Below are 26,359 nucleotides of genomic sequence, written 5' to 3'. Positions count from 1 at the left end.
AGGGTCATTTGTGTGGTTTTGGTTTTTGTTAATCCTCACCTGAGGACATTTTCCCCATTGACCTTTATTTGGGGAGAGTGGAAGAGCGGGAAAGACAGAGAGAAACATCAATGTGAGAGAAACACATCATTTGGTTGCCTCCTGCAGGAGCTCTGGCCAGGGCCAGGGCTGGGGAGGAGCCTGCACCCGAGGTATGTGCCCTTGACCGGGTTCGCTTCCTTTGGGCCAAAGGCTGATGCTCTATCCACTGAGCCAAACAGGCTAGCCAGGCTCAAGCAGTGTTTTTTTAAAAAATTGAGTTAAAATACACAAAAAGGAGAGTCTTTCAGAAACGTTTAAATTAAAACTTTAAAAAATGAGATTTGTCTTGCAAACACAACCTCTTTTTTTTGTAAATAAACTTTAGAATTTTAGAATAGTTTTAAATTCACGGAAGAATTACGGAGCTAGCAGTTTCCAGTACCCACATCCAGTTCCCCATCGTAGCCTCTAGCGTCACTGTGGTCGTGTTTCCTAGTTAGGGTCCATGCGACAGTCATCGACCTTCGTTTCGTGCTCCAGCGTCCCGGACAGGACACCAGACGCCACGTGACGTTTGATTGTCATGGCTTCTTAGGCTCTTGTTGCTGTGACACTCTCTCTCCTTGTTTCACTTAGAAATTCTCCCGAGTTTCAGAAACTGCTGGGCATCGCCATGGAGCTGTTCCTGCTGTGCAGCGACGACGCGGAGTCGGACGTGAGGATGGTGGCTGACGAGTGCCTCAACAAGGTCATCAAGGTGAGAAGCCCGGGGCCAGCATCGCCACGACACACAGAGCTGTGCAGCCGACACCTACGGAATGTATTAACCCGGGTCACCCACTAAATTCATCACATAAATCTAAAAAAGGGGCCCTGGGGACGGCGTTCTCTGAGCTGGGCGTAGCCGGCGGCCTTTGGAGCGGCGCAGTCCCTCAGCTGTCGCACTGGCTGCACCACAGTGTGGGGGGCGCGTCTTGCCACCTGCAGGACTGTCTGCCCTCACTGCAAGGGGTGGGCGGGGCGGGTGCTGATGGTGACTCCTGGGTGCGCCTTTGGGGGCGCGTCCAGAGAGACCACGAGGCCCCTGGACTCCTCTGTGGTGTCTCTAGCTCCCTCCTTCGCCCCTCTCTCTGCCCTCCGGAGGTCTGGGCGGGGCAGTGCTGCTTGCAGGTCAGGCTGTGACGTGGCAGCAGGTTGGCTGGGCAGAGGGGTCGCAAGGACAGGAGGTCAGCCAGAAGCGGAAGCCCTGGCTGACAGGGAGGTCAGGAGAGAGAAGGGGCACCTGTCCTCCTCCGAGATTGCTTCCTGATGTGGAGTTTGTGGCCAAGGCCACAGAGCTAGAATCTGCTGTCGCCTTTTCGGTTTCCTGCTGCCACGGCCAGCGCCCTTCTTCCTAATTCCTGATGCGCTGGAAACTGTCCTGTGCCTCCTCTGCCCGCCTCCCGGTCAGGTCCCCAACCCACCCGGGTGGCTGCCCTTTAGCCACCTTGAGTGTGCGAGTGTCCAAACCGAGACACTTTCCCCTGTGGCCTCACCGGCACGAGGAAGGGCTCCGACATGGTTCTCGACACTTTCCAAAGCCATTCCTCCCGTTGGCTCAGAGCAGATGCCTCCGCTCCTTCTCCGCAGGGTCCTGGTCATGGGGCCTTGCAGGAAGATGGGGCACATTGCCCTCTTCATTTACGTAGGAAAGTGCTCTGGGGACCCGATGAGCCTGGCCATGTGCTCTGTCCTCAAGTCACGTCCAGTCCCGTGTGAGGCGGCTTGGACAGAAGTGCAGACCCTGAGTCCCAGCCGGGTGCTCGCTGTTGAGGGCAGAGAGGCTTCCTGGAGGTGGTGGCTGGGGGCAAGCAGGAGGCTCGGGCCTCTTACACTGGCGCCGGCCTCTGGTGCCAGGAAACCTCACAGGCTCCCTCCTCAGTGAGCCTGCCTCGGTGTGTGCCGCCCAGAATGGGGGCTGAGGTCAGTCCGAAGGCTGTGCTTTACGTGGGGAGGAGGAGGGCTCTGGCAGATGGCTGATGGGGTCAGAGGAGTGCTTATTCCCGGACGAGAAGCCTGTGGACGAGAAGCCAGTGCCGAGGGAGGCCTGCCTGGGAGCGGGGAAGGCCCTGCTGGGATTCCGGGAGCCGGGGCCAGCGCCCAGAGCGAGAGCGGGGCGTCTGGAAGGAGGTGGGCCCTGGGAGGGTGAGCAGGCCCTGGCTGGGAGGGGCCTGTGGCTCCCAGCTGGCTGTGGGCTCAGAGGGCCCCTGGGCCATAGGCTGGGCGCATCGGGACACCAAGGGAGGGCCAGACCTGGAGGAGGACGCGGGGTCTGCACCGGAGCGGGTTCCACGGCAGAGCGAGGCTCTGACCTTACAGGTGCACTGCCCACGGCTCCCTGACTGAGGCCTTGCTGACTAATGTTGGTCACCTGGCAGAGTGCACGTGAACGAAGACAGAACTTTCGAGGTTTTCTGCACTCGCTGCCTGTTCAGGGTTTCAGATAAGAGCTTTAGAATGAATTTGTTGAACCATCTGCCCTTTCATTTTGATATTATGTAGTACTTGATTGTGATAAAAGTTAAATTCTCTTCCATTTTCATTCAAGTGAGTCACCTGTGCATATATGTGCTTTTTCCTCAATGAAAAGGTTCTTCGTTTAGTTGCTATTAGCGTTTGCCCGTGACTGAGGTGTAAGCGGCCTCAGCTTGCTCAGAGCTGCTGGCGGGCTGTCTGCCTGAGCTGAGCTCTGGTTGTGTTGCAGGCGCTGATGGATTCTAACCTCCCGAGGCTGCAGCTCGAGCTCTACAAGGAAATCAAGAAGGTGCGCCTTGTTCCGCCGCCAGCAACGGCCTCGCTGCCGTGAGCTGTTTCCGGGAAATGTCATCTTACATTTAATAAGTAAACATGTTAGAAGGGAGAGCTGTTTGCTGTAGTAGACATAATTTCACTTTTCTTCTCCTCTTCGTAGTTTATTAGATGAGTTGGGTATTTAAAATGGTAACTAAATTTTTATATTGTTATAATTAAATTCACTAGACCTTAAAATTTCTAAAGTAAATATTCAGATGACCTTTTCTCTAAAAATAGAAGTTAACAATGAAAAAATGCTTTTGTTATGTGAAGTCCTCCTGGTGACTAGTGTGCCCGTGGCCCTACAATCTAACTCCGCTCGTTAATCCACGCAGAACGGCGCTCCCCGGAGCCTGCGTGCTGCCCTGTGGAGGTTCGCCGAGCTGGCGCACCTGGTCCGGCCCCAGAAGTGCAGGTACGTCCTATGCTCTGCGTCATCATTGTCGTTGATATTTCGGTGGAGGCCAGCTCCTGCGCATTCTTCACATCTCAGCTCACATGTCACTTCCTGAGGTCGTCCCGTGCGCTGTGTTGTGGTTGATGTTGTCCTGGTTTTTTCCTCATAGCACTTATGCTCCCAGAAATATTCCTGCACGCTCCATCCGTGAGCTTGTTCATTTCCACCTCCCCTCCCCCAAGGCCCGTAGGAGGTGGGCGCCCCAGACACCAGGGTCCTCCCCTGTCCTGTGCTGACAACAGTGTCCACGCGTGGCAGCTGCGGGAAAGGGACTTGGCAAGTGGTTGGAGGTCAAGTCCAACCCCATGGCTTACGGTAGGAGTTATGGAAATATATGCCTGTGTCTAGGACATGGGCTACCAATGTGGGTACTCAACCGTGGGCGTTAAACTGCGAATAGTTTTGACTAATGAAACAGCTCTCTCTTAAAAAACAAAAGAAGGACCACAGCTGTTACCTCCACCTTGGTCTCCTTAACTGGCAAAACGTCCATAGACCCTCGGCTCCCCGAGAGGAACGCGGGAGTGGCCCCGACTCTCACTATGAATATGAAGCAACGATTGATTCCAGTGCGTTTGCGTTTAACAGAGATACAGCACTAAGGAGATTTCTCTCTATTTAACCTTTTGCTTTTACTGTTTTTATTTTGGAAAGCTTGTTATATTCTCCACATAGCAACCAAAGCGACCTTAAAATATGATTGGATCAAGTTGTTTCCTCACTCGCACTCTCGGCTCATCCCCCGAGCTGTCCAGATAAATCCAGCTTCTTACCCAGCCCAGGGAGAGCTGCCCCAGCTCCCCGTCACCCCAGACACTCTCTGTTGACTCATTGGCCTGATGTTACTTCTTCAAAAGTCAGATTTCTCTTCCTCTTGATGCTGGTTTGTTTTTTTCCCGTGGGACTCGTAAAACAGTTATCTCCTTAGAAATGTGGGCCCAGGCTCCCTGAGGTAGTCCTGGGTGCAGACCGTGTGGTGCCTGGCCCTGCACTAGAGGGCGCTGCCGAGTTCCCCAAGGTTGGCAGGGTCCTGAGGTCCTGGCTTGTCCAGCCTGTGACTCCCGCGTCCGCAGGGCAGCTGCTTTCTCTAGAGCCAGGTCTTACCTCTGAGGCCTGTTTAGCTTGAGCACTGACCCTTTCTGTAATGCTTCTTTCCCAAGAAAGCTTCATTCTCATTCCTTAACCTTCATTTCCCTCATCGTCTGTCTTAATGTTCCTGTAAGCAGCATTCTCTTGATGCTTGAACAAAGCAGCCATATTGAAGAAGTGTGGCTTGAGCCCTAGGGGGGCGGGTGGTGGGGGGGTGGAGGGTTTCAGGGCTGGTTGCCCGGGGAGGCGGGACTCTCCCCAGGCTGGAGGGTCCGGTGCCCTGGGGAAGTGGGCAGTGCCGCCCCTCCCGTCGGAGCAGAGGCTTGGTTCAAGCTGTGCAGTAGCAGAGCTGTCTTAGGAGATTTTGTGTTTTTCAGAAAATTGCACCTTTTTGATAGAATTTATTGGTGTGACGCTGGTTAACAAAATTATACAGGTTTCAGGTGCACAATTCCACAACACATTGCCTGAACAGTGTATTGTGTGTCCACCCCAAGTCAAGTCTCCTTGTATCGCCATCTATCCCCTTACCTTCCTCTACTCCTAAAGTGGTGCTTCTTATATTATCTCTTATTTTTTAATTTAAAATGAGTGTTGTAATAACTTATTATTTACTGCAAATAATTTTGAAAATTTATTTTATTTTATTTTTTAAAATATATTTTATTGATTTTTTACAGAGAGGAGAGGAGAGGGATAGAGAGTTAGAAACATCGATGAGAGAGAAACATCGATTCAGCTGCCTCCTGCACACTCCCTACTGGGGATGTGCCCGCAACCAAGGTACATGCCCTTAACCAGAATCGAGCCCAGGACCCTTGAGTCCGTAGGCCGATGTTCTATCCACTGAGCCAAACCGGTCAGGGCTGAAAATTTATTTTATTTAAAAAAATGTTTTAAATTTACTTCAGAGGGGGAGGGAGAGGGCGAGAGAGAGAAACATCAGTGAGGAGAGAGAATCATGGATCGGCTGCCTCCTGCACGCCGCACACTGGGGATCCAGCCCACAACCCGGGCATGTGCCCTGACCGGGAATCAAACCCTGGCCTCCTGGTTCATAGGTCGATGCTCTGCCCCTGAGCCACACAGCTGGGTTGCAAATCATTTTTAACTGCTTTGGAGAGTCCTCTGGTTACGGGGGAGTGAAGGCTGAGCGTCTGCCAGCATTTGAACTTCATGTGCAGTTCGCCCTCCCGTCCTTTTAGCTGAGGTTTGTCCCCTCTCCATTGAGGACTGTTTTGCTATAAAAACTGGTTGTTCTCCCACAGGCACTAAACTAGTTGTTGTGTCTTACTAAAGTGGACCTGGTAGAGTAACCCCAGCTTCCTGTCTCACATGCAGGCCTTACTTGGTGAACCTCCTGCCTTGCCTGACGCGAACAAGCAAGAGACCTGAGGAGTCTGTTCAGGAGACCTTGGCTGCAGCTATACCCAAAATTATGGCTTCACTCGGCAATTTTGCAAATGACAATGAGATTAAGGTATGAGTCTTACACACCTGCGAGTGAGTCTGTGGGGAGTTAGGGCTTTGAAAGTACTTAAGTTCTGTTGTGCTTATAATTTATTTATTTTTTAGTTTTTATTTATTGATTTTAGAGAGGGAGAGAGAGAAAGCGTGCGCCATACATTTGTGTCTCCACCCATTTGTGGCTCCACCCATTTTGCATTCATTGGTTGATCCTCGAATGTGCCCTGACTGGGGATGGAACTCGCAACCTTGGTGTATTGGGATGACACTTCAACCAATGAACTACCCAGCCAGGGTGTGTCGTGCCCATAATTTCATTAGAATCTTCTGAGGCACACGAAGAGCTTCTTCCTACTCCTGCCCTTTTGCTCTTCTTGTGGGTGAAGAGTTGACGGGGCTGGTGTATCCACGTGTGTGTAGAAGGCGCTGCTCCTGAGCAGATGGGTCTGGGGTGCTGGGTGGGCTCCCCACGCTGTCCGGGAAGCTCATCTGGGTTATTCCGAGGTCCAGCGACGTCTAGCTCCCTGACTTCTTAGCGCAGAGTGAGCATGTGCTGCACAGTCCAGTCTGCTTGCCCATGCTCCAGGCCCAAGGGCGCCTCTTAGTGACCGTCGCAGGTGGCACGTGTACGAGCCGTCTCTTGGGCCTGACGTGGCTGTAGCTGGCTACGCTCTTTTCTCTTTGGCCTCGTGATTTGTCGATTTTTTTTTTTTTTTTTTTTTTTACTGCATTTATGTTACACGGTGTCAGTCTTGACCCCGTCCTCAAATACTGTGGGTACAGCTTCTCCGGAGCTAGGGCTGCCACCTCCAGGTGTCTGCTGGCCCTCGGCGGCAGGAGCTAGTCCCTGTGTCGCGCTGCTCTGGGGTTCCCCGAATTGGGTGCTTCTGTTCAGCCTGGGAGAGTCTCGGGTGGTTGATGACTTAGCTCTGCGAGGATTTGGAGCGAATTAGGTTTGTGAAAGGCACAGTAAGCCTCATGGGCCGTCCTCTTCTCTCCATGGGTGCTCGTGGCCACAGGTTCTGCTGAAGGCTTTCATCACGAACCTGAAGTCCAGCTCCCCGACCACGCGGCGGACGGCGGCGGCCTGCGTGGTGAGCATCTGCCAGCACTCCCGGAGGACGCAGTACTTCTACAGCTGGCTGCTCAGCGTGCTCCTAGGTGAGACGCCGGCCTGGTGGCGTCCCCGGGGTGGTGGGTCTCCGGCCTCTGTTAGTGACAGACCTTTGAGATCAGGCCATCCCTCGGCCTGTGGGCAGCCCCTGGGACCGCGGGGGTCGGGTGAGGGGCGGGAAGGCTGCTCCCCGGCAGCTGCGCAGGCGCCCCAGGCCTGCCAGCCGGGCAGGGCACAGGCTGTGTGCCACCCACCGCCTTCCCGGGCCCAGCCTCGTGCAGCCAGGCTTCCCAGCCGGCGGGGTGGCCCTGAGTGCAGGGCGTCCCCGCGGCCTGAAGCTGCGCCTCCGGCCCGGTTCTCTGCACGGCGTGGCTGCCCACGGCCTCTCCTGCACACGTGGAACTGAAATCACTAGCAAATGCAGGCGGCACGTGGGCATTTGTATGCAAGGACGCCCGACGCCCACATGCAGCAGACTCAGTGTGAAGGCCTTGCTTGCTCAGCCCAGGTGCTGAGTCTCCCTGTGAAGCCCCCCTGGGTCTCGCCCCGGGATGCGATGCGCACGTGTGCTTTCATGGCGACGTCTCTGCCTTTACTGTCTGCCCCGCCAGCTCAGAGAGGGCTCTGCTGGGGACTCTGCAACCACAGAGGCCAGAGTCCCAGCAGGAGCCAGATGCAGAGCTGTGCTGCCTTCTAGGGCTGCTGGTTCCCGTCGAGGGTGAGCACCCGTCGCTGCTGGTCCTTGGAGCGCTGCTTACACTGCGGTACTTGGTGCCCTTGCTGCAGCAGCAGGTCCAGGACACCAGCCTGAAAGGCAGCTTTGGGGTGACACGAAAGGAAATGGAAGTCTCCCCTTCGACAGAGCAGCTGGTCCAGGTAGGAGCCCTGGTTCACTCTGGTGCAGACACAGCCATGACTGACACCCAGCGAGTCGGCTCACGGGGAAGGGGAGCGGCACAGCCGAGGTTCAGAGCACAGGCTCCGGAGCCGGACCACTGGTTCAGGTCCGAGGTCACGGCCCCCAGCCCTGTGACCTCAGAGGGAAATGCAGGTCGTCTCTCCCAAGGTTACAGCGTGGCACATGGGCCCTCCTAGCCCAGCCTGGCACAGAGCACCGGGACCCTGTTCCTAAACCAGGCCATGAAACGTGTTTATCTGTTCTGTAAACATTTATCCAGCTCCCTCAGTCCTGTTTGTACACATGGTAAGACGTGTACTTTTTAAAATTCGGTTTTTGACTGAACTTTAGGCAAAGCACATGATTTAAATAGTGACACATTGTGAACCCTAATAATATGAAGCAGTGACGTCGCTGACAGTGTTCGGGAGGGCAGGCGAGGTGGGGGCAGTGGGCTGCTGAGTCCTCCTTTAACGAGGTAGTTTGTTCAGAGGCGGTAGACTCCCTCGTGCAGGGGCGCACGCCTTCTCTGACGGGCCAGCTGCTCCCTGATGGCCGCAGCACGGAGGCAGCTGCAGATGCCGCAGACACGGCGTGTCCACGAAGGCCGCATGCGGAGAGGTGGCGGGTGGGTTGCCTGTGGACTGCAGTTTGCAGACCTGCGACCCCGAGTGATGGAGGGCCCCCCAGAAGAACCAGAGCCAGCGGTTCAGTGTCACTGCCTCTGGAGCCTTTTAGCTTGTGCCCTCTGGTGCTTCTGTCTTTTTTGAACGTATGTTTTATTGTTAGGATGTTAAAGGGCAGGCTGCCCACTTGGCAAATAAAAAGACTGCCAGTTAATTTTGAACTTTAGATAAATTGCGAATAATTGTGTGGTGTAAGTCTGCCTGAAATCACACAACCATACTACAAAGTTATTAGTTTATCTGAAATTCAAACTTAACTGGGTGCTCTGTATTTTATTTGGCAACTCTAATGAAGAATACATTCATCATGTTCATGGGACGTGATAGGTCGTGTGAGAAGCACTGAGAAAAGTTGTCTTGAGGCCTTTACAAGCTCCGTCAGCTTTTTCTGGGGGGCTCTCCGGACCGAGGTCCTTGCTTAGGGAGGGTGTCAGTCCTGCTCACTGCCCCTGGAGCGTGCTCTCCACCCCTGGCCAGCCCGCGAGGCGGACACCTTCGTCTGCTCCTGGGCACGGGCTCCGCTTCCCTTAGGGAATTGGTGACAAGTCTCGTGGGGATTCAGAAGGCCACCTGGCAGCTGCTGAGCGCACTGGTGGACGTGACAGAGTTTTAGGGGCGGAAATGAAGGCCCCCGTCTCCAGCATAAGCCGTCAGACAGGAAGGGACACCAGGGCCGTTGGGAACACAGTGACAGCCGCCCGTCTTCGCCTGCAGGTTTACGAGCTGACCTTGCATTACGCCCAGCACCCGGACCACAACGTGGTGACCGGCGCGCTGGAGCTCCTGCAGCAGCTGCTCCGGACCCCGCCCCCCGAGCTGCTGCGCGCCCTGACCACGCCGGGCGGCCTGGCGCAGCTCAGCGCGCCCCGCCGGGAGCCCGGCAGCCGCAGCCGCAGCGGGAGCATCGTGGAGCTGATAGGTGAGTGCTCACCCCACTGTTGGGTCTGGGCCAGGGCAGCGATGCCTCAGCTCCTCACCAGATTTTCAACAAGGTGCGGGTGCCCTCTGCACAGGGAACTGATGTGTGGGAAGGGGAGGGGCAAGATGGGGTCGCTCTGTCTGCGCGGCTGCCTCCAGGTGGCATCTCGTCTGTCTTAGAGTGAACATGGCACGGAGAGGTTTCCAGGGCCTGTCATCTGTCACTTTGCCGGAGATGGGTCTTGGGTCCCCAGGGCTTTGTTCCTGCTGCCCTCTGGGTCTCTATTTGCTGTCCTCACCGACTTTAGAAAAGCTCTCCTCGCCTGCCTGTCTCTGCTCCCACTGTGCTTGCTCTGGGGGGCCCTGAGCCACCCGGTGCTGCTGCCCCTGCCCCCTGCCCCCTGGTGTTCCTGCCGCAGGGGCCCTGCCTGACATGGAGACGCCCTTAGGAGCTGGGGTAGACGGCAGCCTTGGGTCGCACCGGGGGGCTTCCCTCTCTCCCGGCCTCTCCTCTGCCTTGTGGGGTGCGGTCCATGTAGTGCATTGCGTGTGCATGCCCATGCGTGTGCCGGGAGCAGAGGATGGTCATGTGCCTGTTCCCTGTCCTTGTACTGGAGAACCTTTCTCTACGGAATGCACGCCTTACAAGTAATCGCCAAAATACTCATTTCTAATGGTGGTTCCTAACGAAAATTTATATTTGCTTATTAGTTGACCAGATAATCTGAGATTTCTGATGGTTTTAATTTGGCTTTTTACATGTAGTGTATATGCACTCTTGACATTTTAGGCCTGAACTGTATGTATATTTGCGTGGTAATGTAATGTTCATGTCAAAATTAAAGCGGAGCACTGCCTTTTGGGAATACATTCTTATATTCTCTGGCTTTACAGTTGAATCATGCTCTTTGAAAACATTTGAATTCCTCCTGAATTTCAACAGCTCGCTGCCTTCTTTCATCTGTCGTTCTTTTGTGATTTGCAGCCGGAGGGGGTTCTTCATGCAGCCCTGTCCTTTCCAGAAAACAAAAAGGTGATTATTCCAGAAATCAGTCTGGGCCTTGCTGATTGTCTCTGTTCCGGTGGGTGCATGCTGCTGGGTCGGGCCTGGCAGGTGCTGCTTCCACACTGCCACGGTCAGAATCGCTGTCGTCAACTTGCCGGCTTTGGTCAGGGCTGGGCAGGCTTTCTGTAAAGGCCCGGGTTCCCGTTTCAGCCCTGGTGCCTACCTGTGTCCTCTGCCGCCTGCCTGTGGCGTCCTGAGCTAAGGGCGCGGCCGCCTTCCGGTCAGACTCATTCCTGAGCAGGCGGCCTGCTTTGCCTGCTTTGCCTGCTTTGCCTGCTGCTGTGCGCAGCGCAGCGCCTTATGTTTACTAAGGTGAGCTGTCTTCCCAGCCGGTTTTGTTATTAGTCAGAAATAACCATTGGCTAATTAGTTAATTGGGGCCTGGGGTATTCCAGCCATATTTGGCGTTGCACAGGCCAAAGTGTTCTGATACAATTAATTATTTTTGTTAGATCAAAGTGTTTCTAATAAAATCTGACAGTTTGGGTACATACTATCACTTTGCAACAGCGTTTATTTTCTTTTCCAGTCTAGATTTCTATAGGAAGTAATTGCTGCCATTTTTTATTTTGAAATCTTAAAAGACTAATTCTTTTTTTTAATTGAGGTATAATTGGCATACAACGTACTAATTGTTTTGTGTCATGAGTTTTGTGTGTATTTGAGAGCCCGATGCGAATGTTACTGGCAGTTGAAGGCCGTCTTTGCAGGAATAATGTGTAGCCGTGGCTAAGTTAAAACATTTCCTAGATGGACTCGGAACTCTGATTGGCCGTCACAGTGTGGGCCACTGCATGGACTCGGAGATTTTGGTGAACTAAGATTGTTCACAGCCGAGGCTGCTAGGGGAGTGAGTCGGTCTCTCTCCTGGAGTCGGGAGGTCCCGGCCGCGGGTGTTCCTGTGATGCTGCGCTGGGCTCAGCCGCGCGCCAGCGATGGTGGGCAGGCGCGGGCCCACGCGAGGAGCGGCTTGTTTTAGAAGAGCCTCGGGCAGGTCCTCAGGTTCTTCTTTGCTTTTCCAGCGTTTTCTGTTTTGGTTGTTTTTTCCGTCAGAGCTGTAGTTTCTAACTTCTTTGTTGCAGGCTCAGAATTCTCTTTTCAAATGACACCTGCCGGTATAGAGGAGAGACAGCGGCAGGTTTGTTGTGGATGTAGGGTCAGGTGAGGCTGGGGTGTGTGTGGCCCGGCAGGGCCCTGGCTCCCCTTGGGGAGGCTCCTGGGGACAGACTGCTTTCTTCAGCACCTGAGCACGGGGCCCAGGCCTTTCTCCAGGCCCACCGCCTGGCCTGGGATACAGCACCCCACATGCAGGAGGCCCGCCGCTCGCTGGCCCGTGTCACCTCCATGTGGGGTCTCCTTGTTGTTCTCTGCTTTGCCTTAATGCCACATTAGTGTAAATTTGGGAAGTCGTCGCACCTGTGACCCGTTCTTTAAAGAGCAGTGAAATTAGAAGTTGCCAGTAATTGTTTTGTTACTGCCATTTAATGACACTTATATGTAATGTAACCATAAGATTTAATGAGTCCAGTTAAATCACATTCAAACATTCGTTTTCCTTTTATGTGAATGTAGCCTGGAAACTATAAACTGTAAAATGTATTTTTTGAACTTTGCAAAAGATGAAATATTATTTCTACCTCCCAGATTGTACAGTGCTTGAGTTATGATTAACCTTAGAATCTAGCAAATTAAAAGATAATGAAAGTGGCCTTTAGGAGTAGACGTTTTATGTGTAAATTCTGATACGCCACTGGAGATGCGACAGGAATAATAGAAGGGCTGATAGAAGTAGTTCTCGCCATAACTTGCCGTCTTTAGGTTAAATAGTAATAGAAGCCATGTGATACTAACTGTCACATGTGCCAGTAAGTGTTTGTAGTTGTTCAAGCGCGGTGCCGCACCGTCTGAGAGCCGTGCTTTCCAGTGTTTTCCGTGTGGACGTGCTGGTGGTCTTAGTGCCCCCCACGAACCTGTGCGGTGTTCAGCGCTGCGGGCAGAGCGCCCTTACACATAGTGACAGGCCGCACGGGGGCGCTGCCTGCGCTGCCGAGTCCTCCTTCCCAGCTCAAGGCGCTGCCTCTCTCCTAGGGAAGGTGCTCCTGGGGGAAGCGGCGGCCTTGGAGGAGGACTCCGAGTCCCGGTCGGAGGGCAGCAGCCCGGCCTTCGCAGGTAGCTCTTGGGGTGACGGGGTGACGTGGGGGCCACCTCCCTCCTGCCCCTGCCCTCCTCCCTGCCTCACCACCCCCTGCTCCGGGGCAGTGGTGAAGCCAGCTGCTGGTGGTGGAGCATTCAGGCCTTTCATAGGTTCCCTTTGGAACGTGTGTGTCTCCTTGCATCCGACACTTGTTGTTTCCCTTGGTGTCGGCAGCTTTACTACTAGGTCCACATTCCTGAGCGCCAGTTTCTGAGGAGGGTGGTGGGTAACAGTCAACCGCATGGGTTGTGAGGGGAAAGGGATTAAAAATCGTCTACGGATGATTTAAGAAGAATTCTACATTTGTTCACAGATAGTTATCTAATGAGGTATGAGATTCTTTATTCACCTTTTAAAGGATGAGTATTGACTAAGATACTAATAATTGGATTAAATGAGAGTGGTTTGAGTTGTATAATTCTATTTGAAAGAATGTTTTTAGGTAACTTATTTGGGAAGGAAAATCTGAATCATCCCAATGGTGATTATGTATTCGTTTATTTTACAAAGTAGAAATCAGTGTTCTAATTACGAAAATAAAGCTAAAGTAAAATTACAGCTGCAATAATACAGCTCAAGTGCTCGCCGACCCACGGGCTTCCAGGAGTGGCCACTGCTAGCAGGGCGGCGGGAGCTTCCTGGCGTGGTTTTAGGTGGGGTTGTCGTTGTCTATGGGAGTGAAGAATAAACCAGGAACCTGCACATCTGTGCTGCAGGAGAGTAGGCGCAGCGTCGGGGTCTGGAACGGGGTCTGGAACAGGGTCTGAGAAGGAGGAAAGGCTCCCTCGAGGCGATGGTGAATTTACCCTCGTTGCTTCTGAGCACTGCTTGCCCAGAGTGCCTGTGAGCGTGGCTCTGCCCAGCAGCTGCGGGAGCTGCCCGCATACTCCCCGCAAGGCCCAGCAGCTGCGGGAGCTGCCCGCATACTCCCCGCAGGGCCCAGCAGCTGCGGAGGACTTGAAGTGCCGCCGCAGCTGAGCTGCAGTGAGACAAACGCCTGTGGGAATGCTGCAGATGTAACAGGCGTCTGCTGCTGACCCGAGCTCTTTAAAAAATTTAAGAAAAAAATATGTTTGTTGATTTCAGAGAGGAAGGGAGGGGGAAAGAGAGAGAGAAACATCAGTGATGAGAGAGAATCATGGAGTGGCTGCCTCCTGCACGTCCCCTACTGGGGAATCAAGCCTGCAACCCAGGCATGAGCCCTTGACCGGAATCAAACCTGGGACCCTTCAGTCTGCAGGCCGACACTCTATCCACTGAGCCACACCAGCTAGGGCTGACCCAGTCTCTTTAATCCGATGCGGTAACATGGTGAAAAGGCAGTAACAGTGGGCTGCCGTTGTGATCATGTTTAAAGGATGCACTGTTGTCTTGCTTTTGAAATATTCTGGTTCATTTCACTGTATTTGAGGATTTTTGCTGTTAAAATAGTGACAGTGAGTTTGAAGGTATTTGCAAGCATTTGACCCCTAGCGGATGTTTTTCCTGGCCCTTTGTCTTCAGCCTCAGTCAAGGGCGAGATCTGTGGGGAGCTGGCTGCCTCTTCCGGGGTCTCCACTCCGGGCTCTGTCAGCTCCGCGCCTGACTCCACGGGTCATGACATCATCACCGAGCAGCCCCGGTCGCAGCACACGCTACAGCCGGACTCGGTGGATCTGACCGGCTGCGACTTGGCGAGTGCGGCCACTGACGGGGATGAGGAGGACATCTTAAGCCACAGCTCCAGCCAGATCAGCGCGGTCCCGTCCGACCCGGCCATGGACCTGAACGATGGGACCCAGGCCTCCTCCCCGCTCAGCGACAGCTCTCAGACCACCACCGAGGGGCCCGACTCAGCCGTGACCCCTTCAGACAGCTCCGAAATCGTAAGTGGGGAGGGTGCGCCTGGTGTCTGCATAGGGCCCGCCCCGGAGGCCCAGACCTGGACCCTCGTCCCGTCCGACCCACTGACGGTGCAGAGGCACCAGCTCAGCCCCTTCTGAGACCTTCGCTGCGGGAGTGGCCCAGCGTCTTGTGTTGAATGAGGGCAGTTAGATTAGTTGATATGGACTCTGCTAAAATCTCTCACATCGATGTCTCTGTCTCTGTCTGTCTGTCTGTCTGTCTGTCTCTCTCCCTCTCTCCCCCTCTCCCTCTGCCCCCTTCCCTTCCACCCTCTTGCTAAAAAAATTCAATGGGAAAAAAATATCCTCCTCGGGTAAAAATCTTTTTAAAAAATAGAGATTTCCAGACTGGAATTCCTAGAGTCTGAACTTTTTAGAGCGCGTGGTGCCGTGATCTGCAAGCTCTGGGCAGTTTGGGCGCATGCGTCTGTGTGCATTGGAGGACGGCCTCTGTGGCTGTGGGGCGGCCCGTCGTCGTGTGGTTTTCGCCTTTGCCCTTGGGAGTTAGTTCAGAGCCTCACAGCCCCTTTGCACCGTCCAGGCGTTAGACGGCGCCGACAGCCAGGACCCGGGGATGCAGCTCCCACCGCCGGAGGAGGAGGAGGAGGGAGAGGGGGAGGAGGAGGAGGAGCCCACGGGCCTTCCTGAGGACGCCGTCACCTTTGCAGCTGCATCCGCAGGTATGTGGGCTCCGGCGTGTGCCGGGGCAGCCCCGCCACCTTCGTTTGTCTTTGTGCCCAGGAAGAAGTCCCGGGGGGTCTGTTTTCTGGGCTGTGGGTGAGGAGGAACGTCGAAGGACCATCGCCCTTTTCCTTGACCTAACGCTTCCGTTCACGCTGACTCTGAACGTGTGCGTGTGCGTGCGCGTGCGCGTGTAATGCGAGGTTTGTCACTGACCCTGCTTCTATGTTTTGGAAGCCCTTCAGCAAGCACATTTACTGAAAAGCATGGGCCACAGCAGGCAGCCCTCGGACAGCAGTGTGGACAGGGGTGTGTCCAGAGAGGACGCCGCCGACCCAGGGGATCAGGACAACAAGGTGAGAGGCTCAGGCGCAGGAGAGTGGTCCCTGGGCTGTCTGTCACGTGCTGCCCCACCCCCACCCCCCAACCCCAGCCGTCCTGGAGAACCCCGAGGCCTCCTCCCTGGAGCCCTCCCACTGGCCTGTCTGCCTCCCCGCCTTCTGGGACCATTCATTTGACCACCTGCAGGGCTGTGCAGTGTTTTCTTGCGTTTGTCCCTTTGAATCGATCTGTGGGTCTGTTTATTGTGGTAGAAAACCCGGAGCTTAAAACTTGCCAGTTCAGTGGCTTAAATGCATTCACGTTGTTGACTGTCCCTACACCCGTCTCCCAGCCCCCTGCCTTCCCAGGCGGAAGCTCTGGCCCCGGACACTGCAGCCCCAGTCCTCCCTCCTCAGCCCGGGGCCTCCGTTCTGCGTGCGCGCTCTGGATTGACGCCTCCAGGGGCCTCACATAAGTGGGACCCTACAGCATTGCCCTTCTGTGTGACTCACGCACGTCACTGAGCATCCTGTCCTCAAGGCCATCCATGCTGTGGCAGGTGTCAGACTCTCCTGCCTTTTATTTTAAACATGAGCTAACATTCTGTTCTATGTGCCATCACATTTTGTCTTCTCCTTCCCCCGGCTGGCCTTTGGGAACAGCGGGCCGTGGTCATGGTGTGCAGGTGTCTCCTCGAGGCCCTCTTTCAGTTCCTGGTGGAATGGCTGGGTCAGGTGGTCATTCTAACTTCGTTTCCTGAGGAACTGCCTGTCCTCCCAGTTAGTTTAAATGCCTTGAGGGCAAGAACTAGTGGGTGCTCAGCCACAGAGGCGCTCAGTCCCTCTTGCAGCCTCAGTCGTGGCTTTAGATCCCCACACAGGCTCCTCCCGCTGCGCCTCGGGCTTTTCCCAGCTCCGGGGCCGCCCTGCCCATAGCCGGTGGCTTCCCCAGCAGCCCCTACCGGGTGTGCCCTCTGCGCTCTGAGTCGTCCCTGCCGCAGCCCACGCAGCCCTGATGTTTCCTGCCTCTCGCCCGTGGCCGGTGAGGCAGCACCTGTGCCCCAGCACCGCCCGCTGCCGCGCGGGAGCCAGGCTGAGTGAGCGAGGGGACGAGCGTGTGCTGTTGTCAGACAAGCAAGTGTCGGTTTCTCTGTTCCAGCCCTGCCGCATCAGAGGGGACATCGGGCAGCCTGACGACGACGACTCTGCGCCCCTTACCCATTGTGTCCGCCTCTTGTCTGCTTCGTTTCTGCTCACGGGGGAGAGAAACGGTAAGGGGGCGGCCGGGGAGAGACGCGGGGAAGCCCGGGTTTCAGCAGCCTGGCGCCGCTGCCGGGCTGGCGGTCAGCCGAGGCTGGTGAGCGTGAGCGGAGGTTGTACTGATTGCCGGAGGGCGGGCGGCTGCTTCAGGGGATCTAGTCTTGCTTTTTTGGAAACTAAGTGTTTGCTGCTTTGAAGCTGAAGGTGACACCCAGGTGGTTCCTTTGCAGCCTTGGTTCCCGACAGGGACGTGCGTGTCAGCGTGAAGGCGCTGGCGCTCAGCTGTGTCGGCGCCGCGGTGGCCCTGTGCCCGGAGTCCTTCTTCAGCAAGCTGTACACAGCCCCCCTGGACGCCGCCGAGTGTCCGGGTACGGTGCCCTCCGCCGGACGGCCTCCGCTCGCGCCCGCGCCCGCCGTTCCCTGGAAGACGGCTTCCCGCCCTGACCGCTTTAGGGCAGGACAGTGGGTTTCTTGCGTTCGCGGGCTTCCGTCCGTGAGGGGCTGTCCACTCAGCACACGCCGCAGGCTCAGAGCCTTCCTCGCGGCGCTCAGTGGGAATGCACACAGCAGCACAGTAGGGTTCTGGGAACATACGATCTCGTTGATGATGTAGATTTTTACCGAAAGCCCAGATTAGTATGTAATCAGAATTTATAGCACACTCAGACATGCGGGCTGAGAGCGGCCGACGCCCCGCTGACCCGGTCCCGCGCACGCTCCGGGACGTACTCGTTAGGGAGTGATGGTGGGAAGAGTGCCCTCTGACGCTCTCTTCTCGCTTCCCTTGCTCGCTCTCTGGGCGCGGGGGCAGACCTGTGCCTTTGAATTCATGTGAGGTAACTGTGGACTCGTTTGAGTTTTTCTCACCTTTCATGAAGGAAAGAAATAGAATTTTGCTTATTGGCTGACAACCTGGAATTCTAACCGGTTGTGTTGACTGCTACCTTGAATGTAGACTTTTCAAGCCTAAACACACTGCCCGCATGTTACCCTCGTCAGGCCTTGTCTGGGTGGGTCGCCCGCCCCTCGTTGTCTTTCCTGGAAAGTTGAAGTGGACTTTCACGGTGGCTGGCATTTGTCCCCGCAGAGGAGCAGTACGTCTCAGACGTCCTCAGCTACATCGATCACGGAGACCCGCAGGTCCGCGGAGCCACGGCCATCCTCTGTGGGACTCTCATCTGCTCCATCCTCAGCAGGTCCCGCTTCCAGGTGGGGGACTGGCTGGGCTCCGTTCGAGCTCGCACAGGTAGCGGCCAGTTTCTGAGGGTTGCCCTCTGGGTGTCATTGCCAAGTTCAAGTTCACACGCAGGCATTTGTGGCTTGCTCTGTTCAGGAAACACGTTTTCTCTGGTGGACTGCGTTCCTTTGCTGCGGAAAACGCTGAAGGATGAGTCATCTGTTACTTGCAAGTTGGCGTGTACAGCTGTGCGGGTGAGCGCTGTGGACCCCCTGTGCGCGTTGGGAACCTTACCGTTAGTACAGTTAAGATTGCACGTGTCCAGACATGCAATGTTGCAAACAAGAATAAACGTCTGTGTATCCATCACTTTGCTTTAGGGATAAACCATTGCCGATAAACTTACGGTTTAATGGACTGTTTTAAAAGTTTTGATTCTCAGAATATTCTCATGGGGTTAGCTGGTTTGAAATACACCTTTTTTCTAAGAGTGTGTTTAGAAAAAGATCTCGCTCACATAAGTGTCAAAGCTGTTGAGTTAAAAATGACAACTCGTTGAGGCCGTTGGACACACAGAGTGAGGCTGGAGGCCGTTAGTCACCTCTGACCGTGACAAGTGGCAGGCCCCGTCCTTGGCCTGGCAGCTGTGCAGCCTTTCCGCTCTGGTTCATAGTCACCCCAGGTACGTCACCGTGAGGTACGCAGTGACATCGGGAAGCATGAGGGGCGGGGCTGGCCCTGGGTCTCAGATGTGTGGGAAGTGGCGGGTGACGGTGCCATTCCCTCGTACTGCTGATGCGTGTTCACAGCATGGGTGTCTGGCAGGAGAGGTCGTGACCGAGGCAGAAATGGGAGGAAAAGGAAAACCAAGTTATGTGACAGGGACACACTTCGAAATGCAAGTTTGCTGAAGTTAAAGCATGTATCACAAATGTCTCTGAGCACGTGGACCATTGTGTGCGAGTGAGTTGCACGTGGACGAGTGTGTGCGACTGAGGTGCACATGGACCATTGTGTGTGTGAGGTGCATGTGGACCATTGTGTGCAAGTGAGTTGCACATGGATACATGTGTGTGAGTGATGTGCACATGGACCAGTGTGTGCGCGTGATGTGCACATGGACCGGTGTGGGTGCGTGATGTGCACAGGGACCGGTGTGGGTGCGTGATGTGCACAGGGACCAGTGTGGGTGCGTGATGTGCACATGGACCGGTGTGGGTGCGTGATGTGCACAGGGACCGGTGTGGGTGCGTGATGTGCACATGGACCGGTGTGGGTGAGTGATGTGCACAGGGACCGGTGTGGGTGCGTGATGTGCACAGGGACCGGTGTGGGTGCGTGATGTGCACATGGACCGGTGTGGGTGCGTGATGTGCACATGGACCGGTGTGGGTGCGTGATGTGCACAGGGACCGGTGTGGGTGCGTGATGTGCACAGGGACCGGTGTGGGTGCGTGATGTGCACATGGACCGGTGTGGGTGCGTGATGTGCACAGGGACCGGTGTGGGTGAGTGATGTGCACAGGGACCGGTGTGGGTGAGTGATGTGCACAGGGACCGGTGTGGGTGAGTGATGTGCACAGGGACCGGTGTGGGTGCGTGATGTGCACAGGGACCGGTGTGGGTGCGTGATGTGCACATGGACCGGTGTGGGTGAGTGATGTGCACATGGACCGGTGTGGGTGCGTGATGTGCACAGGGACCGGTGTGGGTGCGTGATGTGCACAGGGACCGGTGTGGGTGCGTGATGTGCACAGGGACCGGTGTGGGTGCGTGATATGCACAGGGACCGGTGTGGGTGTGTGATATGCACATGGACCGGTGTGGGTGCGTGATGTGCACATGGACCGGTGTGGGTGAGTGATGTGCACATGGACCGGTGTGGGTGAGTGATGTGCACAGGGACCGGTGTGGGTGCGTGATGTGCACAGGGACCGGTGTGGGTGCGTGATGTGCACATGGACCGGTGTGGGTGCGTGATGTGCACATGGACCGGTGTGGGTGCGTGATGTGCACGTGGAGCAGTGTGTGCAAGTGTGTGGAGCTTCTGACGCTGTCACGCGGCCTTGCTTTCCAGCACTGTGTCATGAGCCTCTGTAGCAGCAGCTACAGCGACCTGGGGCTGCAGCTGATCACTGACGTGCTGAGCCTGAGGAGCAGCTCCTACTGGCTGGTGAGGACGGAGCTGCTGGAGACACTCGCAGAGATGGACTTCAGGTGCGCGCAGCAGGCCCCTCGCAGGGTGTGGGGCATCCAAAGGCTGTGCCTTTGGTGCAGGTGGTGATGGTTACCAGCCCCAGATAGTGAGCGTCTCTAGCTAACCTGGTGTCGAGTCACCAGGGAAGTGGGTGGTGAGGATCATCAGGTAACTCCTAGGTTCGGAGAGTCACCAGGTCAGCCCTGGCAGTGAGCGAGGCCGGTCACCTGTGCGGCAGAAACCGAGGGGCTTAGAGCTGACAGTGCTTCGCTCCGTCAGCGCTCGGCCCCGCTCAGACCCTCCGCGCAGCCGAGTGCAGTGCCGGGCGTCTCTGATGGAGTGGAAGGGTCACTTCACGCCAGAGCCGTGTCAGTTCTGGTCCGTAGAGCGTGCTCACCACTGCCCCAGACTTGGGTCGTATGGCTGCTTGGTGTGGAGCGTGAACTTCATCAGATGGGCTGCAGTTTCTCGCGTCCTGGAGGAGTGTGGGTTTTCTGCCAGAGAGAATGTTTCTTTTCTTACCAGGGACTTTTTAAGCACCATCTGGAGCAGTGGTTCTCAACTTTCTGCCTCTTTAAATACAGTTCCTCATGTTGTGACTCAACCATAAGATTATTTTTGTTGCTACTTCATAACTGTCATGTTGCTACTGTTATGAATCGTCATGTAAATATCTGATATGCAGGATGGTCTTAGGTGACCCCTGTGAAAGGGTCATTCGACCACCAAAGGGGTCGCGACCCACAGGTTGAGAACCGCTGCTCTGTGCCAGGCGCGTGCTGGCCACCCTCTGCGGGCATTTGCTGCATCCTCAGAACATCTCTGAGAATTAGGGGTTGTCTCTCCTGTACCCCTCAGAGGGGCCACAGCATGGGCGTGAGCACCTGCTGGCCGCGGCCAGTGGGCGGGAGGTGCAGCCCCTGCCCACAGTCCCCACATTTGAGCTAACTCTGCAGGCCCTGGAGTCTTAAAATAATGCACGCTCCTGTTGCTTTTGAAGAGAAGCATTTTCTCAGCACATCTGATGGGCGGCGTCTGGATTAGGAGAGGATGTGACACCATTTAGCAGGTGCTGCTGGCTCCCCGCCTCCGCAGCCTGCCCTCGCGGTGGGCCTGTCAGCGTCCCGCCGCCGCCAGAGGTGCTTGTGGAGGGATGGGTGCTCACCGTGAAACATCTCTTTCGTCAGGTTGGTGAGCTTTTTGGAAGCAAAAGCAGAACACCTGCACAGAGGGGCGCACCATTACACAGGGGTAAGCACGTTCCCGCGGGGAGTGCGGTGCGTGGTGCGCGCTGGGCTGCTGACCGCGAGCTCTTCCTCGCCGCCTTCCCCAGCCGCTGACCGAAACCTCGGGACATAGCCGGTCTCTTTTCTCTCTCAAAGCTTTTGAAGCTGCAAGAGCGGGTGCTCCACAGCGTGGTCCTCCACCTGCTGGGGGATGAAGACCCCAGAGTGCGACACGTTGCCGCCGCGTCGTTAGTGAGGTATTTGCCAGCGTCTTTTCTCTTCGGTTACTTTTCTGGCGAAAGCACCGATGTTATGAGGAGGGGACCGGGGAACATTCTGGGCCAGAGGGCAGTATTCCTGCGTCTTTTGCAGTCACTTCCTGCTGCTCCTCAGATATCGGAAGGAAGTCACTCACTGCCACGAGCCCAAAACGGCATCGGCACAGCAGGACACTGACCCCCGAGGCCAAGTTGCAGTCCCGAATGTTTGAATATAGGGAATGGCGCTAGGAAGGAAGTGAAAATCCCCATCAGTTCTGCCACTTAAAGATGATCGCTGTTAACATTTTGCTCTGTAATTGGAACAAAATATATAGAGCTTTGTAATCTAGTAATTTCCACTTAAATATTAGCAATTTCCTGTTATCGGATACTCTTCTAGAAGAGAAATTTTAACTGGTGCCAGTTTTTACTATGTGATTGTGATAAGCCTTTATATAAATATTATTTAGTTGGATATTAAAGTTACCTTTCTCTTTTCAATTGATTTTTTTGTTTGTTTGTTTAGAGAGAGGAAGGGAGAGAGGGAGAGGGAGAGAAAGAAACATCAATCAGTTGCCTCCTGCCTGAATCCCAACCGGTAATCACACCCACGACCCGGGTGTGTGCCCTGACGAGGAGCAGAACCTGTGACCTTTTGGCTTTGGAGCGACACCAGCCAGGGTGAAGCTGTCTTCCGTTTAAATAACGAGCAGTGTTCCTTCCAGCCAGCATCGCCACACAAACGTTTCTGCATAATTTTTGGAAGTTGAGTTACTAAGGCCAAGCTTTGGGATGTTCTTAAATTTTTGTAATAGCTTTTTGAGGTATAATTTACATGCCTTGAAGTACACGCATCTTAAATGTACAATGGAAAGATCTTCAGCTCATTTTCGGACTGTGTAGCCATCACCACCGTCCAGTTGTAGAACATTCCCATGGCCTGCAAGGATCCCTTGCGCCCATTTGCAAGCTCCCCGTTCCCACCGCAGCCAGGCAGCCAGGAGCCTGCGTCCTGCCTCCGGAGGGTGGCCTCTTGGGCTGTTTCTGTCAACGGGGCCGAACGACAGGCAGGCTGCTGCCCTGGCGCCTCTCGCTTGGGCTTGAGGGGCAGCCTCGCAGGGACCCTTGTGTTCTGTTCACTCGCTCACCAGAGGGTGGTCGTTGTTATTTCCCCTTTTTGGTGGCGATGAGTCATGTTGCCGTGAGCATCTGCCCGCGAGGCTTTGTGTGGACTTGGTTTTCATTCTCCTGGGTGGGTCCTGGCGGTGGGCTTCTGTGGGTGGGCGCTTTCTGCAACAGGCCCGTTGCACTCCCATGCGGACTGTGGGGCCTGGTTCTGCTCACCAAACATGTTTCAGACAAGTTAAACATGTGTCAGTTGTTTAGGAAGAAATTGGTATTTCTTTTTAAAAATAGCACGTTTACTCGACAAAATCTAAGGAAAATATAAAAAAGTAAATAAAAATTCTTGTAATCAAACCACTCAAAGAAAACCAGTTAAATTTGGTGACATCTTTCCGCTTCCAGTGCTGCATTTGCATTTCGTGATGCCCTGTGAGGTGCAGCTTTTCACTGGCTTCACTGGGTTTGTATGACTTGCCTGGTCAAAGATTTTGGATCTTTACCATTTCCCGAAAATGATTGCAATTTTATACCTTGAAGAATTGGGCTTAATGACCAAGTCTCCATAGAGGAAAGATACAGGGTTTTGCAAGTAAAACAGTGATTGTTTCTGAAAGTTCTGCACCCCTCCTGTCAGTGTGGGAGTCCACGCACTCACGCAAACCCACAAAACGCTCCGCACGTGGGTGCAGGAAGGAGCCCCCCTGCTCCGCTGGGAGAGTCCCCCAGATTCTGCCTTTGGGCTCAGCGTAGCTTGGCGAGGGGTGGCCTGTGATTGGAGACCCCCAACATGCTAGAGAACACACGCCTGGAAAGTGCAGTGGGCTTCGCGGGCGGACGGTGATGGAGGCCTGCCACCTTGACGGGGGGGGAGCCGCAGGCGGGTGTCCATGCTTCCTCCAGTGAACACCTCGCTTTCATGTTAGGCTTGTCCCCAAGCTGTTCTATAAGTGCGACCAAGGGCAGGCGGACCCCGTCGTGGCCATGGCCAGAGACCAGAGCAGTGTTTACCTGAAGCTTCTCATGCACGAGGCGCAGCCCGCCTCCCACTTCTCCGTCAGCACCATAACCAGGTACGCGACCAAGCCCGTCGGGAATGCGCCCTTTCCCGGTGCCTTGCTCTAGGGCTTTCATCTAAACTGGATTTTCTAGGACAAAAACCCCAAACTGTTTAGGTGCAGGTGTTTCAGCAGATCATCTTTCTTTGATAGTATTTGTTCTTTTCCAGGATTTAGCTCCCGCCTCCTTAAGCTCTGCCGAATCACACAGGAGTGACACCGTAAACTTTAGTTCAGTACGAGCCACGTACTGAGTGTATTCCTCTGTAGGACTCTGATGCTGTCTTCTCTAAAACGTGTCCGTGGAATGTTTCACTTTGTTTGTCTTGCCTATGCCCATTTATTTTTATATGAGTGGGCTATTTATTTACTTATTTTTATTTATTCTTTTGGTAATCCTCACCTGAGGATATTTTTTCCATTGATTTTTAAAGAGAGTGGAAGGGAGGGAGGGAGAGGGGAGAGAAAGAGAGAGAGAAAAAGACAAAGAGAAAAGAGAAGAGAAGAGAGAGAAACATTGATGTGAGAGAGACACACATCGATCAGTTGCCTCCCGCATGCGTCCCTGACCAGGGATGGAACCTGCAATCTGGGTGTGTGCCCTGACTGGGAGTTGAATCTGCCACCTTTTGGTGTATGGGGCGAAGCTTCAAACAACTGAGCCGCACCTTCCAGGGCTCAGCCATTTTTTTATAGAATAACTAGAGGCCCAGTGCACGAATTCATGCACCAGTGGGGTCCCTCCGCCTGGCCTGCTGGATTGGGCCAAAACCAGCTCTCTGACATCCCTCTTGGGGTCCCGGATTGCGAGAGGGAGCAGGCCAAGCCGAGGGACCGATTGGGGAGGGACACAAGAGGTTGGTCAGCGGGGAGGGGCCATGGGAGGGCTCCAGGGCATGTCCGGCCTGTCTTGTTCAGTCCTGATTGGCCAGACCCCAGCAGCAAGCTAACCTACTGGTTGGAGCATCTGCCCCCTGATGGTCAGTGCACGTCATAGCGACTGGTTGACCGGTCAAATCTCTGCTCCCTGGTGGTCAGTGCACATCATAGCGAGCGGTTGAGGAGCCTTAGCATATCATTAGCATGTTATGCTTTGGTTGGTTGAATGGCCAACTGGATGACCAGACACTTAGCATATTAGGGTTTTATTAAATAGGATGACCACCTTATTTCCAGTCTTTCTTTAACTTAAAAGCCAAGACTGCTTTAACTTCTTATAGCCTTTAATCTTAAACTTCTAAATGCCATTTGAGTTTTGTAAATGTCGTGAGCTCTAAGAATACATTTAAGTCTCCATTCTTTTCTTATCAGAATATATAGAGGCTATAACTTACTGCCAAGCATCACAGATGTCACCATGGAAAACAACCTGTCCAGAGTCACCGCGGCCGTGACCCACCAGCTGGTCACTGCCACCACGCGCGCGCTCACGGTGAGTCTCCTTCCGTGGCCGCGCTTAATGAGATTCATTTTTACTCCTTTGTAAGGTCAGTTCTTTTTCGTTGTTGTTCATTCTTATCCAAGGATATATTTTCCAATGATTTTTAGAGAGAATGGAAGGGAGGGAAGGGGGAAGAGAGAGAGAGCGACACATGGGTTGGTTGCCTCTGCACCACAACTGGGTTGGGGGTCACACCTACAACCCAAGTCCGTGCCCTTGGCTGGGAATCAAACCCAAGACCCTTTGGTGTGAGGGCTGACGCTCTAACCACCGAGCCACCGACCAGGACCATAGGTCAGTTCTTTTTTGTTTTTTAAATATATTTTTATTGATTTCAGAGAGGAAGGGAGAAGGGGAGAGAGAGAGAGATAGAAACATCAATGATGAGAGAGAATCATGGGTCGGCTGCCTCGTACATGCCCCCTCCTGGGGATCGAGCCCACGACCTGGGCATGTGTCCTTAATCAGAATTGAACCCGGGACCCTTCAGACTGCAGGCCAGTGCTCTGTCCACTGAGCCAAACCGGCCAGGGCAGGTTAGCTCTTAATGGTGAGATGATGCTAGAGTCTAGCATCTAGACTCATGTGGGGCTTCCTAAGAAGTTGCGATTCTTTGGACAAAATCTTGGTTTATTTCAATAGGAATATACACAACTTCATTCTGATTATTAAAGTAGTAAATGCTCATTGTAAGAAATTCAGCCAATACAGGAAGACATAAAAGCCAAGATAAAAACTCTCATAATTTGAATGGGTTTTCTCAGAAGTTTAAACTGTCTGTCATATAACTGACTCAGAGACTTTGTAGTATATACTAAGGGGTAAAAACCAGATATACCAACAAGGGTTTTGTATAATGTAATTATTTTTATCAGGATTTATGATGCTGGAATTGGAAATGAACCATAATATCCCAGAATCCGAGAATAATTGAATTCTGATTATGACTAAATACAGTGTAGATGGTAGTGCATTTATTATGCCCCTAGTAA

At 54.1% G+C, this 26,359-nt stretch overlaps 1 protein-coding gene across 1 annotated transcript in view; it reads left to right on the top strand.

Annotated features, from left to right (window-relative positions):
* HTT (huntingtin) overlaps nt 1–26,359 on the top strand; it is a 99,617-nt gene that overhangs the window by 19,068 nt on the left and 54,190 nt on the right. The window contains exons 3-23 of the mRNA XM_081092472.1: nt 658–778; nt 2,765–2,824; nt 3,189–3,268; nt 5,741–5,879; nt 6,886–7,027; nt 7,678–7,856; nt 9,279–9,483; nt 10,468–10,515; nt 12,637–12,717; nt 14,246–14,607; nt 15,167–15,305; nt 15,544–15,662; nt 16,786–16,897; nt 17,117–17,254; nt 17,974–18,132; nt 18,220–18,317; nt 20,141–20,280; nt 21,448–21,511; nt 21,643–21,743; nt 23,795–23,941; nt 25,238–25,358. Coding sequence (XP_080948598.1) covers nt 658–778; nt 2,765–2,824; nt 3,189–3,268; nt 5,741–5,879; nt 6,886–7,027; nt 7,678–7,856; nt 9,279–9,483; nt 10,468–10,515; nt 12,637–12,717; nt 14,246–14,607; nt 15,167–15,305; nt 15,544–15,662; nt 16,786–16,897; nt 17,117–17,254; nt 17,974–18,132; nt 18,220–18,317; nt 20,141–20,280; nt 21,448–21,511; nt 21,643–21,743; nt 23,795–23,941; nt 25,238–25,358 — 2,755 coding nt within the window. The remainder of the gene's footprint in view (nt 1–657; nt 779–2,764; nt 2,825–3,188; nt 3,269–5,740; nt 5,880–6,885; nt 7,028–7,677; nt 7,857–9,278; nt 9,484–10,467; nt 10,516–12,636; nt 12,718–14,245; nt 14,608–15,166; nt 15,306–15,543; nt 15,663–16,785; nt 16,898–17,116; nt 17,255–17,973; nt 18,133–18,219; nt 18,318–20,140; nt 20,281–21,447; nt 21,512–21,642; nt 21,744–23,794; nt 23,942–25,237; nt 25,359–26,359) is intronic.

This window comes from Myotis nattereri (genome assembly GCF_964212035.1).
Source record: "Myotis nattereri genome assembly, chromosome: 1".
In the NCBI taxonomy this organism is placed as follows: Eukaryota; Metazoa; Chordata; class Mammalia; order Chiroptera; family Vespertilionidae; genus Myotis; species Myotis nattereri.
This window is presented reverse-complemented; position numbering and strand designations above follow the sequence as displayed.